Here is a 17,137-nt window from a genome sequence, read left to right as displayed (position 1 = left end):
TTTTAAAATAAAACCGTTACTGTCACTTTAAATTTTAAAACTGAACACACTTTATTACTGCAAATGCGAAAAAACATGAAGGAATTGTTCAAAATTCACCAAATTTTCACCACAGTGTCTTAAAGCCTTAAAAGTATTGCACACCAAATTTGGAAGCTTTAACCCTTAAAATAACGGAACCGGAGCCGTTTTGAACTTTAACCCCTTTACAGTCCCTGGTATCTGCTTTGCTGAGACCCAACCAAGCCCCAAGGGGAATACGATACCAAATGACGCCTTCAGAAAGTCTTTTCTAAGTATCAGAGCTCCTCTCACATGCGACTGCATGCCATGCCTCTCAAAAACAAGTGCGCAACACCGGCGCGAAAATGAGGCTCTGCCTATGCTTTGGGAAAGCCCCTAAAGAATAAGGTGTCTAAAACAGTGCCTGCCGATATTATTATATCAAAATACCCAGATAAAATGATTCCTCAAGGCTAAATATGTGTTAATAATCAATCGATTTAGCCCAAAAAAAGTCTACAGTCTTAATAAGCCCTTTTTGAAGCCCTTATTTACAATCGTAATAAACATGGCTTACCGGATCCCAGAGGGAAAATGACAGCTTCCAGCATTACATCGTCTTGTTAGAATGTGTCATACCTCAAGCAGCAAGAGACTGCTCACTGTTCCCCCAACTGAAGTTAATTGCTCTCAACAGTCCTGTGTGGAACAGCCATGGATTTTAGTGACGGTTGCTAAAATCATTTTCCTCATACAAACAGAAATCTTCATCTCTTTTCTGTTTCTGAGTAAATAGTACATACCAGCACTATTTCAAAATAACAAACTCTTGATTGAATAATAAAAACTACAGTTAAACACTAAAAAACTCTAAGCCATCTCCGTGGAGATGTTGCCTGTACAACGGCAAAGAGAATGACTGGGGTAGGCGGAGCCTAGGAGGGATCATGTGACCAGCTTTGCTGGGCTCTTTGCCATTTCCTGCTGGGGAAGAGAATATCCCACAAGTAAGGATGACGCCGTGGACCGGACACACCTATGTTGGAGAAATAACAAACTTTTGATTGAAGTTATAAAAACTAAGTATAATCACCATAGTCCTCTCACACATCCTATCTAGTCGTTGGGTGCAAGAGAATGACTGGGAGTGACGTAGAGGGGAGGAGCTATATGCAGCTCTGCTGGGTGAATCCTCTTGCATTTCCTGTTGGGGAGGAGTTATATCCCAGAAGTAATGATGACCCGTGGACTGATCACACATAACAGAAGAAAAAGGTTTTGTAAATGTTTCTAATAGCGAAATATTTCCATGTCCGTTTTATTGGGGTGATGTAGTCTCGATGGATAGAATGGCTTGCAGATGTGAACGAGGGGCTGATGATGGGAGATATGGAGCATTCTGGAGGCATGGTCAAGGTTTTTCCCGTAAACCTCATTCAAACATGCAGGATTCATAAAGACTTTTGCCCCTAAGGAGTATCTAGTCTCACCGTTATATCTTGCAATTTAAACCTGACATGGCTGTCTTATTATTTTGTTTTCTTTCATTTTTCTTGAACTGTATTAAAGTTTTCTATTGTACATATGTTAAAGTGAACTATTTTATAGAGGGTGTATTTTTTCATTTTAATTTCTTTGTTTTGTATTGTTTGGAAGGCACTTTTCTAACGCTGGTATCCTTGATAGTGGACCACATTTAATACATTGAGAAGTGAACGGTTGCGAGAAAAATGTGGCTCAATCGATTATAATAGAGCAGAACTCGCTGTGATAACTTCTTTAGAAAAGGCAAGTCACTGGTTTGATAGTGGTAACACTGCATGTGGTTCCACTGACCTCACAGGAGATTTCTTCAGTGAAGCTTTTTCTCTTGAGATCTAAATCTTTAAATGTTACCCCCAAATATTTTGTACGTCCTATAAATCATGGTTATAACCGAATCTAACTGACAGATATTCCAAGTTTTCTGCAGGCCCCTATGGACTGTGCTTATTAAAATCTGTTTGGTTGGCATATATGCTAGAAGCATCTAAGGAGTCCACTTTATTAATAATAAATATTCTGGAGATTACATTTTTTTTCCTGCTGTAAAACTTGGAGTCACTAAGAGTCATAGCATGATATCATGTTTCAATTTGCCTTTCCAAACTCCCAGTTTTCTGTTTCTTTGTCTGTTTCATTTCCAATACCTTAATTTGCTCTTAGTTTCCAAACTCCAGATTTTAAAGAATAAGCAACCTTCTAGCAAAATTGCTTTCATAGTGCTGCTGGCCCTTAAATGCATTAAAACTAAAACTTACTATCAGGTTTTAGTTATTCACTGGGCATCAAGTTCCTCAATATAAATTAAAATTTAATGTGACCAGTGCTGGAATTGGAATTTGGTGTGGAATTTTTATAGGCAATTGGTTAACATGGGTAAATGCACACTGGTTACAAATGATTTCCAAATTTAGTGTATTTAAAAAGGCTTTTGTTCACCCACAAGCTGCAGAGAGTTGCTGGAGGGACAGAAGAATTGTGCTCCGTTTCCAGTCAACAAGGATCTCCAACACCTACAACAGAGACAAACACCTGGCACAAGGGATGAAATCACCTGTGTAGTCAAGTACATATCTATAATTGATTTCAAAGAATATGCGTAGCTCCTGAGTGCCCTCCATCAATGTTGTGTATCATGATAAATCACTCTGTGAATAGTGATCAATCTGCTGTCGTGAGTGAAAGGTTACCACTCTAGAATGGTTTTCAGCTGACCATGCCTTTTAGTAGTGGCACCAAAAACATGCACAGCTAGTTTCCTGTGTGACTGGGAAAGTCAGTGAGCAGCAGTATGCTAACAGTATGCTAACAGTGGGGAGTGCGCATGCTGCTCAATTTGCTGAGTGTCAGGTTGTGAATGTCATAACAGTAGCCTGGTGAGCACTTCTTAAAAAGGGACATTGCTCTAATTTTTTTTCTTTGTTTTGTCTAAAAAAGCGTATTTTGTTTGTTGCTAGTTGCTGCCAATTTCAAATATATTTCAAGCAGCTTTTATTTTACCATTTTAATGATTACATTTAACAACACATGTTGTCTCTACAATGTCCCTTTAATATATTAATATGTTCCAAATAATCAAATCCTGTCAATTAAGGGTCTGCGGACAGAACTAAAAGTTTCAGAAGGTTATAAAGCTTACCCAGTCCTTTGGGTTGAGTCTTGCTGCCTCGTTGTACACTTCAACTGATGCTCTGTGCTTTCCAAGTAAGAACCTAATAACCAAGTAAAAAAACTAGGAAGAGTAAGTGAGGCGGTTAAAGGGACAGTCTAGCCAAAATTAAACTTTCCTGATTCAGATAGGGCATGCAATTTCAAACAACTTTCGAATGCAATTTTATCATTAAATTTGATTTGTTCTCTTAATATACCTTGTTGAAAGCTAAACCTAGGTTGGCTCATATGCTAATTTCTATACCCTTGAAGGCTGCCTCTTATCTCTGTGCATTTTGAAAGTTTTTCACAGTTAGACAGTGCTAGTTCATGTGTGTGATATAAATAGCAGTGTGCTCACTCTGTGGAGTTATTTATGAGCCAGCACTGATTATCAAAAATGCAAGTCTGTCAAAAGAGCTGAGATAAGGGGCAGTCTGCAGAGGCTTAGATACAAGGTAATCACAGAGGTAAAAAGTATATTAAATATAATCGTGTTGGTTATGCAAAATTGGGGAAGGAGTATTAAAGGGATTATCTATTTTTTTAAACAATAAAAGTAGGAGTAGATTGTCCCTTTAATAGTAGTAGTGTTATTTTTCACAGATGCTAGAGTAGGGTAAAGTAGTGCAGTGAGCACATACATGTGCAGGGAATAAGCCTGTGCAGGGCACTGTAGTTACTCTACTAATCTTATAAAAATAAATCCAACAACAGATACAGACAGAGCAGTGAACTCCTATAGGACAATGTGCATTCATGTCAGACAACAGGAGGGCGAATAGAAAAGAATTGCTGTGTTGTTCTCACAAAGAGCGTGCCACTTGTTTGAGGTTTTCGGAACTGGTGGGATTCAAGATGGCACATGTCTGAAAAAGCTCCAGAGACTCCTGGATCCGGCCTTCCAGTCTGAGGATCAAGGCTAGAAAAGTGGTGAATGAGTTGAAAATATTGTCATAGCACAAGATAAGATATGAAATTAGAGAGAGAGATTGGGGGAAAGAAAATAAGAGGAGTATTACAAAAAAAGTTGACAGGGATTGTGTAATTATCCAATTCTGAAATATTGTGGACACTCACCTTGCACATACACTGCATATTCACATACTCCCTGGGTAGCTTGTAGTTGTTCCTTTATTACAACCTAAAATTACATTATGAAACAATGAGACCAAGAATCTGACATTTTAATGTACAACAGGTCCCACAGAAACTAGAAGGACTAAACACCACCTATAATAACCTAAAGCATAACATCTAGCACTACTAAACAATGAATACTCATAAATGTCCAGTTTAAACATTATTAAGGACCTATTACATCCCTCACCTTGCATGCCTCATAATCTTTCCGGACATAGTGCAAGTGGATCAGCCAGTTGCGCCTCTCTAGTATAGGTAGCTCTGGAGCTAAGGAAAAGATGTAAAATACAAATACAATTTCTAATGCAGTAATTAACAAATACATCTTATACAAGACAACTAACATATTGAAGGAAACACATTCCCATTTATGTGCATAAAAGGCTGTGTTTTACACTTAAAGGGACAGGAAGGTCAAAATTAAACGTGCATGATTCAGACAGAGCATATAATTGTAAGACAATTTTAAACTCACTCCTGTTTTCAAATGCACTTTGTTCTCTTGGTAATAACTGTTGAAAAGTAATATGTACATATCCTACACTAGTTGGAGCTAGATGGTGATTGGTGCCTGCACACATTTGTCTCTTGTGATTAGCTTACTAGATGTGGTAAGCTAGCTCCCAGTAGTGCATTGCTGCTCATTCAGCACAGGATATCAAGAGAATTAAGCAAATTTAATAAAAGAAATAAATCAAAAAGGTATTTAAATTTGTATGTTCTTTTTGAATCCTGAAAGAAAATATTTGGGTTTCATATCCCTTCAATAAAAGAATGTCTGTTGTTTTTCTAAAATAGCAAATGATTTGGAGAAGTTCTAGAAAAGGTGATATTTACACCTTACCATCTAGAGAAGTGGTCAGCAGCACTTACAGGCTTCTAGTCATCCGTCTTGCCATCTTGAACATTAAAGGGATATGAAACCCATTTTTTTCTTTCATTATTCAGATAGAGCATGCAATTTTAAGTAACTTTCTAATTTACTCCTATTGTCAATTTTTCTTCGTTCTCATGGGAACTTTATTTGAAAAGCAGTAATGTAAGCTTAGAAACCGGCCCACTTTTTGTTCAGCACCCTGGGTAGCGCTTGCTGATTGGTGGCTACATGAATGGGATAGAGCAAAAAAAAAGTGGGGGGGAGGCAGGGCTGATCTTTATGCAAAACAAAATATGAAGGTGATAATCATCAACTTCTAGTTACAATGTTGAAATTATTAGGCGACTTTTGAAACTTCTGGAGGAAAGCATAGAATAGAGGTTTCATGGCTAACATGAAAGGTAAGGTTAAGGCTAGAGAAGACTTAAATTTGCCAGATATAAACTGCAAGGCGCCGGCTACTAGATAAGCAAGGTATCTATAGTCTTGAATTTCTGTATGGGGAAATCTGTATGGAATTTTTTTTAAAGGGGTATAGGCAATCTGATATAAAATCTGAGATTTCAAAAAAAAATATTTACAGAGAAAGAAAAACAGAATTTATGCTTACATGATAAATTACTTTCTCCAACGGTGTGTCCGGTCCACGGCGTCATCCATAACTTGTGGGAATATCTCTTACCCAACAGGAAATGGCAAAGAGTACAGCAAAAGCTGTCCATATAGTCCCTCCTAGGCTCCGCCCACCCCAGTCATTCGACCGACGGACAGGAGAAAAAACAGGAGAAACTATAGGGTGCCGTGGTGACTGTAGTTAAAGAAATACATTTATCAAACCTGATTAAAAAAAAAAAAACAGGGCGGGCCGTGGACCGGACACACCGTTAGAGAAAGTAATTTATCAGGTAAGCATAAATTCTGTTTTCTCCAACATTGGTGTGTCCGGTCCACGGCGTCATCCATAACTTGTGGGAACCAATACCAAAGCTTTAGGACACGGATGAAGGGAGGGAGCCAATCAGGTTACCTAAACGGAAGGCACCACGGCTTGCAAAACCTTTCTCCCAAAGATAGCCTCCGAAGAAGCAAAAGTATCAAATTTGTAGAATTTAGCAAAAGTGTGCAGGGAAGACCAAGTCGCTGCCTTACATATCTGATCAACAGAAGCCTCGTTCTTGAAGGCCCATGTGGAAGCCACAGCCCTAGTAGAGTGAGCTGTGACTCTTTCAGGAGGCTGCCGTCCGGCAGTCTCATAAGCCAATCGGATGATGCTTTTCAGCCAAAAGGAAAGAGAGGTAGCAGTAGCTTTTTGACCTCTCCTTTTACCAGAATAGACAACAAACAGAGAAGATGTTTGTCTGAAATCCTTTGTTGCTTCTAGATAAAACTTTAAAGCACGGACTACATCTAAATTGTGTAACAAACGTTCCTTCTTTGAAACTGGATTAGGACACAAAGAAGGCACAACTATTTCCTGGTTAATATTCTTGTTGGAAACAACTTTTGGAAGAAAACCAGGTTTTGTACGCAAAACGACCTTATCTGAATGGAACACCAGATAGGGCGGAGTACACTGCAGAGCAGATAACTCAGAAACTCTTCTAGCAGAAGAAATAGCAACTAAAAACAAAACTTTCCAAGATAACAACTTAATATCTATGGAATGTAAAGGTTCAAACGGAACCCCTTGGAGAACTGAAAGAACTAAATTTAAACTCCAGGGAGGAGTCAACGGCCTGTAAACAGGCTTGATCCTGACCAAAGCCTGAACAAAGGCTTGAACATCTGGCACAGCTGCCAGTCGTTTGTGTAACAAGACAGATAAAACAGAAATCTGTCCCTTTAGAGAACTCGCTGATAATCCCTTATCCAAACCCTCTTGAAGGAAGGAAAGGATCCTAGGAATTTTAATCTTACTCCATGAGAATCCCTTGGATTCACACCAACAGATATATCTTTTCCATATTTTATGGTAAATCTTTCTAGTGAGAAATGTGAAAAGATGAGAAGTGCTCTTCAAATGTGCAACTCCACTGCAAACAAACATATGCAACAGTCTATTTCGTTGTACCCGGGACTTACCCCAAATGAGCTCTGCCGCCCCTGTAGTTACGACTTGGCTGTATAATCTTTATCATAAGGATGCTCTGGATATGCCGGGGGACCTACGTGGTCAGACCGAAACCTTGTCGGTGGGCTAATAGCTCCCAGTAACCGGCACTCACATGAGACTCCAGCAGCACTTCTGGCTTGCCATGCGGACTTTCAGCGTCGATCGTGACGTCACAGGATTCTCCGGTCAGGGGGCGGTGCTCTCTGTCTTCACCCGGGTTTACAACAGGATACAGGTGAACAGGGGCTAAAGCGGATCCCAAGCTGGTGTAGATACGAACAATCACAAAGAAGGCAGGATCCAGCTTTTGTATATAGTAAAATCCAATTTTATTAGGTTTGATTAAAACGCCAAACAGGCTATAGAAACAGCACAAACAGAGAAGGTGTGTGAGCGTGACACCAGGGCTTACATGTTTCGGCCAGCAGCCGTAATCATAGCCATCCTGGCCGAAACATGTAAGCCCTGGTGTCACGCTCACACACCTTCTCTGTTTGTGCTGTTTCTATAGCCTGTTTGGCGTTTTAATCAAACCTAATAAAATTGGATTTTACTATATACAAAAGCTGGATCCTGCCTTCTTTGTGATTGTTCAAATCTTTCTAGTTACAGGTTTTCTGGCTTGTACCAGAGTATCTATCATAGAATCCGAAAACCCACGCTTAGATAAAATCAAGCGTTCAATTTCCAAGCCGTCAGCTGGAGAGGCTAGATTTGGATGTTCGAATGGACCCTGTACCAGAAGATCCTGTCTCAAAGGTAGCTTCCATGGTGGAACCGATGACATATTCACCAGATCTGCATACCAAGTCCTGCGTGGCCACGCAGGAGCTATCAAAATCACTGAGGCCCTCTCCTGTTTGATCCTGGCTACCAGCCTGGGAATGAGAGGAAACGGTGGAAAAACATAAGCTAGGTTGAAGGTCCAAGGCGCTACTAATGCATCCACTAGAGTCGCCCTGGGATCCCTGGATCTGGACCCGTAGCAAGGAACTTTGAAGTTCTGACGAGACGCCATCAGATCCATGTCTGGAATGCCCCATAATTGTGTCAACTGGGCAAATATCTCCGGGTGGAGTTCCCACTCCCCCGGATGGAATGTCTGACGACTCAGATAATCCGCCTCCCAGTTTTCCACTCCTGGGATGTGGATCGCAGATAGGTGGCAGGAGTGATCCTCCGCCCATTTTATGATTTTGGTCACTTCTCTCATCGCCAGGGAACTCCTTGTTCCCCCCTGATGGTTGATGTAAGCAACTGTTGTCATGTTGTCTGATTGGAATCTTATGAATCTGGCCTTTGCTAGCTGAGGCCAAGCTTTGAGAGTATTGAATATCGCTCTCAGTTCCAGAATGTTTATCGGGAGAAGAGATTCTTCCCGAGACCATAGACCCTGAGCCTTCAGGGAGTCCCAGACCGCGCCCCAGCCCACTAGACTGGCGTCGGTCGTGACGATGACCCACTCTGGTCTGCGGAAGCTCATTCCCTGGGACAGATGATCCTGGGTTAGCCACCAACGAAGTGAGTCTCTGGTCTTCTGATCTACTTGGATCACTGGAGACAAGTCTGTATAGTCCCCATTCCACTGTTTGAGCATGCACAGTTGTAATGGTCTTAGATGAATTTGCGCAAAAGGAACTATGTCCATTGCTGCAACCATCAATCCTACTACTTCCATGCACTGAGCTATGGAAGGTCGAGGAACAGAGTGAAGAACTTGACAAGCGTTTAGAAGCTTTGACTTTCTGACATCTGTCTGGAAAATCTTCATTTCTAACGAATCTATTATTGTCCCCAAGAAGGGGACTCTTATCGACGGAGACAGGGAACTTTTTTCTATGTTCACCTTCCAGCCGTGAGATCTGAGAAAGGCCAGAACGATGTCTGTGTGAGCCTTTGCCTTTGAAAGAGAAGACGCTTGTATCAGAATGTCGTCCAAGTAAGGTGCCACTGCAATGCCCCTTGGTCTTAGAACCGCTATGGAGCAGTGGCTAGACCGAATGGGAGAGCCACAAACTGGTAATGTTTGTCCAGAAAGGCGAACCTTAGGAACTGGTGATGAGTCATAAATTGACCCTCCTGGATTGAGGGTAAAATCGTTCGGATAGTTTCCATTTTGAACGATGGTACTTTGAGAAATTTGTTTAGAATCTTTAAATCTAGAATTGGTCTGAAGGTTCCCTCTTTTTTGGGAACTACAAACAGATTTGAGTAAAAACCCAGTCCTTGTTCCACAATTGGAACTGGGTGTATCACTCCCATTTTTAACAGGTCTTCTACACAATGTAAGAATGCCTGTCTCTTTATTTGGTTTAAAGATAAGTGAGACATGTGGAACCTTCCCCTTGGGGGTAGTTCCTTGAATTCCAGAAGATAACCCTGAGAAACTATTTCTAGTGCCCAGGGATCCTGAACATCTCTTGCCCAAGCCTGAGCAAAGAGAGAGAGTCTGCCCCCTACTAGATCCGGTCCCGGATCGGGGGCTGCTCCTTCATGCTGTTTTGGTAGCAGCAGCAGGCTTCTTGGCCTGTTTACCCTTGTTCCAGCCTTGCATCGGTTTCCAAGCTGGTTTGGTCTGCGAAGCATTACCCTCTTGTCTAGAGGCTGCAGAGTTGGAGGCCGGTCCGTTCCTGAAATTGCGAAAGGAACGAAAATTAGACTTATTCTTGGCCTTGAAAGGCCTATCTTGTGGGAGGGTATGGCCCTTACCCCCAGTGATGTCTGAGATAATCTCTTTCAACTCTGGTCCAAAAAGGGTTTTACCCTTGAAGGGGATATTAAGCAATTTTGTCTTGGAAGATACATCCGCTGACCAAGACTTTAGCCAGAGCGCTCTGCGCGCCACAATTGCAAACCCAGAATTTTTCGCCGCTAATCTAGCTAACTGCAAAGCAGCATCTAAAATAAAGGAATTAGCTAACTTAAGTGCGTGTATTCTGTCCATAACCTCCTCATACGGAGTCTCTCTATTGAGCGACTTTTCTAGTTCCTCGAACCAGAACCACGCTGCTGTAGTGACAGGAACAATGCACGAAATAGGTTGTAGGAGGTAACCTTGCTGAACAAAAATCTTTTTAAGCAAACCCTCCAATTTTTTATCCATAGGATCTTTGAAAGCACAATTATCCTCAATAGGAATAGTAGTGCGCTTGTTTAGTGTAGAAACTGCCCACTTGACCTTAGGGACTGTCTGCCATAAGTCCTTTCTGGGGTCGACCATAGGAAATAGTTTCTTAAATATAGGAGGGGGAACAAAAGGTATGCCGGGCTTCTCCCACTCCTTATTCACTATGTCCGCCACCCGCTTGGGTATAGGAAAAGCGTCGGGGTGCACCGGAACCTCTAGGAACTTGTCCATCTTACACAATTTTTCTGGAATGACCAGGTTGTCACAATCATCCAGAGTAGATAACACCTCCTTAAGCAGTGCGCGGAGGTGCTCTAATTTAAATTTAAATGTCACAACATCAGGTTCTGCTTGTTGAGAAATTCTACCTGAATCTGAAATTTCCCCATCTGACAAAACCTCCCTCATGGCCCCTTCAGAATGGTGTGAGGGTATGACAGAACAATTATCATCAGCGCCCTCCTGCTCTACAGTGTTTAAAACAGAGCAATCGCGCTTTCTCTGAAATGCAGGCATTTTGGATAAAAAATTAGCTATGGGGTTATCCATTACTGTCGCCAATTGTTGCATAGTAACAAGCATTGGCGCGCTAGAAGTACTAGGCGTCTCCTGCGTGGGCAAAACTGGTGTAGACACAGAGTGAGATGAAGTAGAACTATCTTTACTCTCTTCATCTGATGAACCATCTTGGGCAACCTTACCATCTGTGGCAGTACTGTCCTTACTTTGTTTGGACGCTATGGCACAATTATCACACAATTTGGAAGGGGGAAGACACATTGGCTTCCATACATACAGAACATAGCTTATCTGAAGGTACAGACATGTTAAACAGGCTTAAACTTGTCAATAAAGTACAAAAAAACGTTTTAATTAAAACCGTTACTGTCTCTTTAAATTTTAAACAGGGCACAATTTATTACTGAATATGTGAAAAACAATGAAGGAATTGTTCAAATTTTACCAAATTTTCACCACAGTGTCTTAAAGCATTCAAAGTATTGCACCCAAATATTAACCCTTAAAATGAAGAAACCGGAGCCGGTTACAGATTTAACCCCTCTACAGTCCCAGCTACAGCCTTTGCTGCGACTTTACCAAACCCAGGGGGGAATACGATACCAAATGAAGCCTTCTAGGAACCTTTTCAACTACTTTCAGATCCACACACATGCAGCTGCATGTCTTGCTCTCAAAAGTAACTGCGCAGTAATGGCGCGAAAATGAGGCTCAGCCTACTACAGTGAAGGCCCTTCCTGACTGAAAAGGTGTCTAAACCAGTGCCTGACGTTAAAAAACGTTCCCCAAAGTTTATAAGTGTGAAATTCAACCTCAATCTGTATAAAATGCCCAAATAAAGCAATCGATCTTGCCCATAAAAGTGTCTACCAGTTTTATAGCCCATATTAAGCCCTTTATTCTGTTTGAGATTAAGAAAATGGCTTACCGGTCCCCATGAGGGGAAATGAAAGCCTTCCAGCATTACACAGTCTTGTTAGAAATATGGCTAGTCATACCTTAGGCAGAAAAGTCTGCTAACTGTTTCCCCCAACTGAAGTTATTTCATCTCAACAGTCCTATGTGGAAACAGCAAACGATTTTAGTTACTGCTGCTAAAATCATATTCCTCTCACAAACAGAACTCTTCATCTTTTTCTGTTTCAGAGTAAATAGTACATACCAGCACTATTTTAAAATAACAAACTCTTGATAGTAGAACAAAAAACTACAACTAAAACACCACATACTCTTAACCATCTCCGTGGAGATGTTGCCTGTGCAACGGCAAAGAGAATGACTGGGGTGGGCGGAGCCTAGGAGGGACTATATGGACAGCTTTTGCTGTACTCTTTGCCATTTCCTGTTGGGGAAGAGATATTCCCACAAGTTATGGATGACGCCGTGGACCGGACACACCAATGTTGGAGAAATGAGGTTTATTGTATGCTCAGCACTAGTATAATTAACCAGCAGGTTAAATTAAAAATTATTCTTAATTTGGGTAAACTGTCCCTTTAAGACTCCAGACAGATGACATCAGATTTGTGGAAGGTGATAAGGAAATGGCTGTATGCCTAAACAAATTCTACTGTTCTGTCTTTTAAAAACAGACTGAGAATAAAGAAGATTTCCATTAAGGTACACTACTATAAAGAAGCTTCTACAAATGTTAAAAGATCTGCTTTACTATATGAAGTTCAACATTAGAAGTCAAGATAGACTAGACTAGTCTTTAACTATCACCCTGTTAGAAGAGGATACTGGGCTAATTTCTCTGAAAAGTGAAGACTGTTCTTGAAAGTATATTGGGCACACCACTACATATAGATATATATGCTCCCATCTCGGATGAAGTTTTAACCTATGCACACCCTTGTATTTTATTACTCCATAACGGAATTTTTTTAAACACCATTGACATATATTTGTAATGTTTATTTTTTTTTTTATTGAAAAAAGTGTGGTAGGGGCTAAGTGAAATTGAGCGCTGCGGGGATCTGGGGGCATGCTAAAAAGACTTCTGTGAAAGTCCAGGAATGCACTAAGAAACTAAGGTCGACAGTGTCGACAGCATGGGGTGCACTGTTTTCATCCCTTTGTTGGAGTTGGATTTAGAAGGGTGCGCTAAGTTTAGTGCACAGGACGTGCAGACTTTTCCAATTAACAATTCCAACTGTGTTGCATATGCTAAAGATAGAGATATGTATGACCTTGATGTTGGAAGTGACTCTGCAGTTAGAAGACCTATAGGGGAGGTGATAAATGCCAGTTAAATGCTTAATTATTCTCTCTGGAAGTCCTCCAGTTCTTGTTTCTAGCCTGCCCTACTGGTTTTGACCTCAGTGTGTATCCTGGTTTATGCCATTTGTCTCACTCTTGCCTGAACACTAAACTGTGGACTAATAAACTGATTACCAATTTCCAGATCAGAACTGCCCATTCTGCTGTAAAGTCCGGCTCCTGTCTCTTATTCTGGTACTGCACCCTGGCCTGACCATTACTGACTCTTTTAAATATACCTTGTCTGCAGACACCTGTTTCTGCCTTATTTGTTACAATCTCGGCTTGTTCCAGACATCTGCTTACAACACATCTCCTGGTTTGAGCTTATAATTAAGGTAAGGTTCTACCACCTACATTGCTCCGGTAAATTTCTAGAGACTTGACAGTATTGTACCATCATAATTGTAATTAGGGCTGCACGATTAATTGCATATGCGATTTAAAACTGATTAATCGCCGCGATTTAAAAACCGCGAGAGTCGCGATTTTTTGCTAAAAAAAATATCAGAAGTGGCTGTAATGCATTGATTTGTATGTGATTTCTTGCAAACCAGCTCCATCTAGTGGTTGCTTTTAGCACACATTTGTAAAATGGCTGTTTTACTTTCACTTTCTGATCTCAGAGTAGCAGCCGGCCAGCCGATCAATCAAGAAGTCTAAAAGCAGAGCCCATGCAGAAATGAAGAGGAGGGAAAGCCAATTACTTATATTTTCCCCTAGGGACGTCTGCAGTCTGAAACTTAGGGTATGTAAAGATTATGGAACCTCCCACACAATCTCCTGCTCTCTGAGAAATGGCTCAAATACATAGCAGCAGCCAAAAAGGCTAAAACTGCAGTCCCCTCTGCTGCTGGGTTAACTGCATCTACAATGTATTTGATATCAGCAAGGCACAGCATTTCTGACAGGAGCAGCCCCCCACCCCTACTGCTATATTCCTATTTTGGATTCCTGGACAGGAGTAGGGCTCATTTTCAGTCAAAATGTTTAAAAAAGAATAAATATATACTGTATATATGTGTGTATGTGTATATATATATATATATATATATATATATATATATATATATATATATATATGTGTGTGTGTGTGTGTGTAACTGTGTATGTGATTGTATATAATATATGTGTGTATATATATATATATATATATATATATATATATGTGTGTGTGTGTGTGTGTGTAACTGTGTATGTGATTGTATATAATATATGTGTGTATATGTGTATATGGCTTAAATTAAACTGCTTCATATGTTAATCTACCACTGTCCACAGTTAGAATAACTGTCCCAGAAAACTTGACAATGTTGTGTGTCATAAGACCTAATAACTAACTAGTGGCTACTATTTAAACACATCACAGGCAGCAAATTTTATTTTAACTATTTTTTATTTTGTATTTGTATGCTCCAAGAGTGTATTGGGCTTTGAAAAACATGTACATTAAGATTCTGTAGTGTTAAATAAACTTTAGAATGCAAAATGAAGGTGTTAGTGTCATTTATAAGAAAACCGCGATTAAATCGCAATTGCAATTTTTTTTTTTGCCCATATCGCCCAGCCCTAATTGTAATGTACTCTTGTACAACGCTGCTTAATATGTTGCTGCTTTGTAAATAACAGATTATAATAATGTATGATTACTGTGCCTTTTACTCTCACATACTCATACAACGTGCTTTCAACATATACTACTCTTGCTGTCTTGCAGTTACATTATTGTACCATTTTTTCATGAAAAAGAAAAAGAAAATGAAAAAAATGTGTTTTAAAAGGGCAAGCAATATTTTCCAAGGAGGAACGCCAGGGGCTTAATTACAAGCAGGAGAGTTTCAGTCAATCACACCATCAGAAGTTAGGATATTTAAAAAAAAATAAAAAAAAATATTATTCTTGTTGTAAAGCTGTGGAATCAAATCTTCTTAAATACAATAAAGTATTTTAAATTTGCAGTCTCTTTCTAACTGTCTCACCCTTCTTTAAACGTGACTTCTTCAATCCAGCAGAATCAGATGGGGCCTGCAAAAACAACAACAAAATTTAAAAGGTAAGCCTTGCATCTTCTTTTCTTTTATGAATAGCAGTAAGTGATATATTTTGATATACACAAAGAGGGACACGTGCTAAATGATTCAGAATTCATAGATACATACAATGCAAAGAAATGTCAGCAATTACATTTTGACTTTCCAAATGCCTTGACACAAATCTTGCAGTGCTTTAATAGTTATGTTCATTACGTGCCAATATAGAAATGTGCAGCGGGGTGCTCTGTAAGGGGTGATTCAGTTATGAGCAAACCTTGCTAGCTTTGCTTTTGTATTGTTCTGTGAACACTTTTGCTCTTCTTTTGGCTGTATGGGATAAGCAGTGAGGTATCTGGCAGAAGACTCAGATTGAATAGTTGTGTTGTGATATTGTTACACACACAATCTAAGACCAAGACAAGAGGAACTAATAGTTGTGTTGTGATATGGTTACACACACAATCTGAGACCAAGAGGAACTAATGGTTGTGTTGTGATATGGTTACACACACACACAATCTGAGACCCAGAGGAACTAATAGTTGTGTTGTGATATGGTTACACACACAATCTGAGACCAAGAGGAACTTATAGTTGTGTTGTGATATGGTTACACACACACAATCTGAGACCCAGAGGAACTAATAGTTGCGTTGTGATATGGTTACACACACACAATCTAAGACCAAGAGGAACTAATAGTTGTGTTGTGATATGGTTACACACACAATCTGAGTCCAAGAGGAACTTATAGTTGTGTTGTGATATGGTTACACACACACACACACACAATCTGAGACCCAGAGGAACTAATAGTTGTGTTGTGATATGGTTACACACACAATCTGAGACCAAGAGGAACTTATAGTTGTGTTGTGATATGGTTACACACACAATCTCAGACCAAGATGAACTAATAGTTGTGTTGTGATATGGTTACACACACAATCTGAGACCCAGAGGAACTAATAGTTATGTTGTGATATGGTTACACACACAATCTGAGACCAAGAGGAACTTATAGTTGTGTTGTGATATGGTTACACACACAATCTGAGACCAAGATGAACTAATAGTTGTGTTTTGATATGGTTACACACACAATCTGAGACCAAGAGGAACTAATAGTTGTGTTGTGATATTGTTACATACACAATCTGAGACCAAGAGGAACTAATAGTTGTGTTGTGATATTGTTACACACACACACACAATCTGAGACCAAGAGGAACTAATAGTTGTTGACCTTCAGCTAACTGATTAAAAACTACGCTTCGTCAAAACATAGATTATCTGCTGATGAAAATCAGCCTGGTGAACAAAGAAAACAAAAACAGAATTTATGTTTACCTGATAAATTACTTTCTCCAACGGTGTGTCCGGTCCACGGCGTCATCCTTACTTGTGGGATATTCTCTTCCCCAACAGGAAATGGCAAAGAGCCAGCAAAGCTGGTCACATGATCCCTCCTAGGCTCCGCCTACCCCAGTCATTCGACCGACGTTAAGGAGGAATATTTGCATAGGAGAAACCATATGATACCGTGGTGACTGTAGTTAAAGAAAAAAAAATTATCAGACCTGATTAAAAAACCAGGGCGGGCCGTGGACCGGACACACCGTTGGAGAAAGTAATTTATCAGGTAAACATAAATTCTGTTTTCTCCAACATAGGTGTGTCCAGTCCACGGCGTCATCCTTACTTGTGGGAACCAATACCAAAGCTTTAGGACACGGATGAAGGGAGGGAGCAAATCAGGTCACCTAAATGGAAGGCACCACGGCTTGCAAAACCTTTCTCCCAAAAATAGCCTCAGAAGAAGCAAAAGTATCAAACTTGTAAAATTTGGTAAAAGTGTGCAGTGAAGA

At 40.2% G+C, this 17,137-nt stretch overlaps 1 protein-coding gene across 1 annotated transcript in view; it reads right to left on the bottom strand.

Annotated features, from left to right (window-relative positions):
* The window catches only part of BBS4 (Bardet-Biedl syndrome 4), a 307,119-nt gene that overhangs the window by 199,143 nt on the left and 90,839 nt on the right, over nt 1-17,137 (bottom strand). Inside the window, exons 2-6 of the mRNA XM_053717315.1 lie at nt 15,216-15,261; nt 4,526-4,605; nt 4,276-4,339; nt 4,006-4,117; nt 3,185-3,257 (exon numbers count right to left, since the gene is read on the bottom strand). Of these exons, the coding sequence (XP_053573290.1) occupies nt 3,185-3,257; nt 4,006-4,117; nt 4,276-4,339; nt 4,526-4,605; nt 15,216-15,261 (375 nt within the window). The remainder of the gene's footprint in view (nt 1-3,184; nt 3,258-4,005; nt 4,118-4,275; nt 4,340-4,525; nt 4,606-15,215; nt 15,262-17,137) is intronic.

The sequence above is a fragment of the Bombina bombina genome, chromosome 6 (assembly GCF_027579735.1).
Source record: "Bombina bombina isolate aBomBom1 chromosome 6, aBomBom1.pri, whole genome shotgun sequence".
In the NCBI taxonomy this organism is placed as follows: Eukaryota; Metazoa; Chordata; class Amphibia; order Anura; family Bombinatoridae; genus Bombina; species Bombina bombina.
Note: the sequence above shows the minus strand (reverse complement) of the source record. Positions and strands in the feature narration are given on the sequence as shown.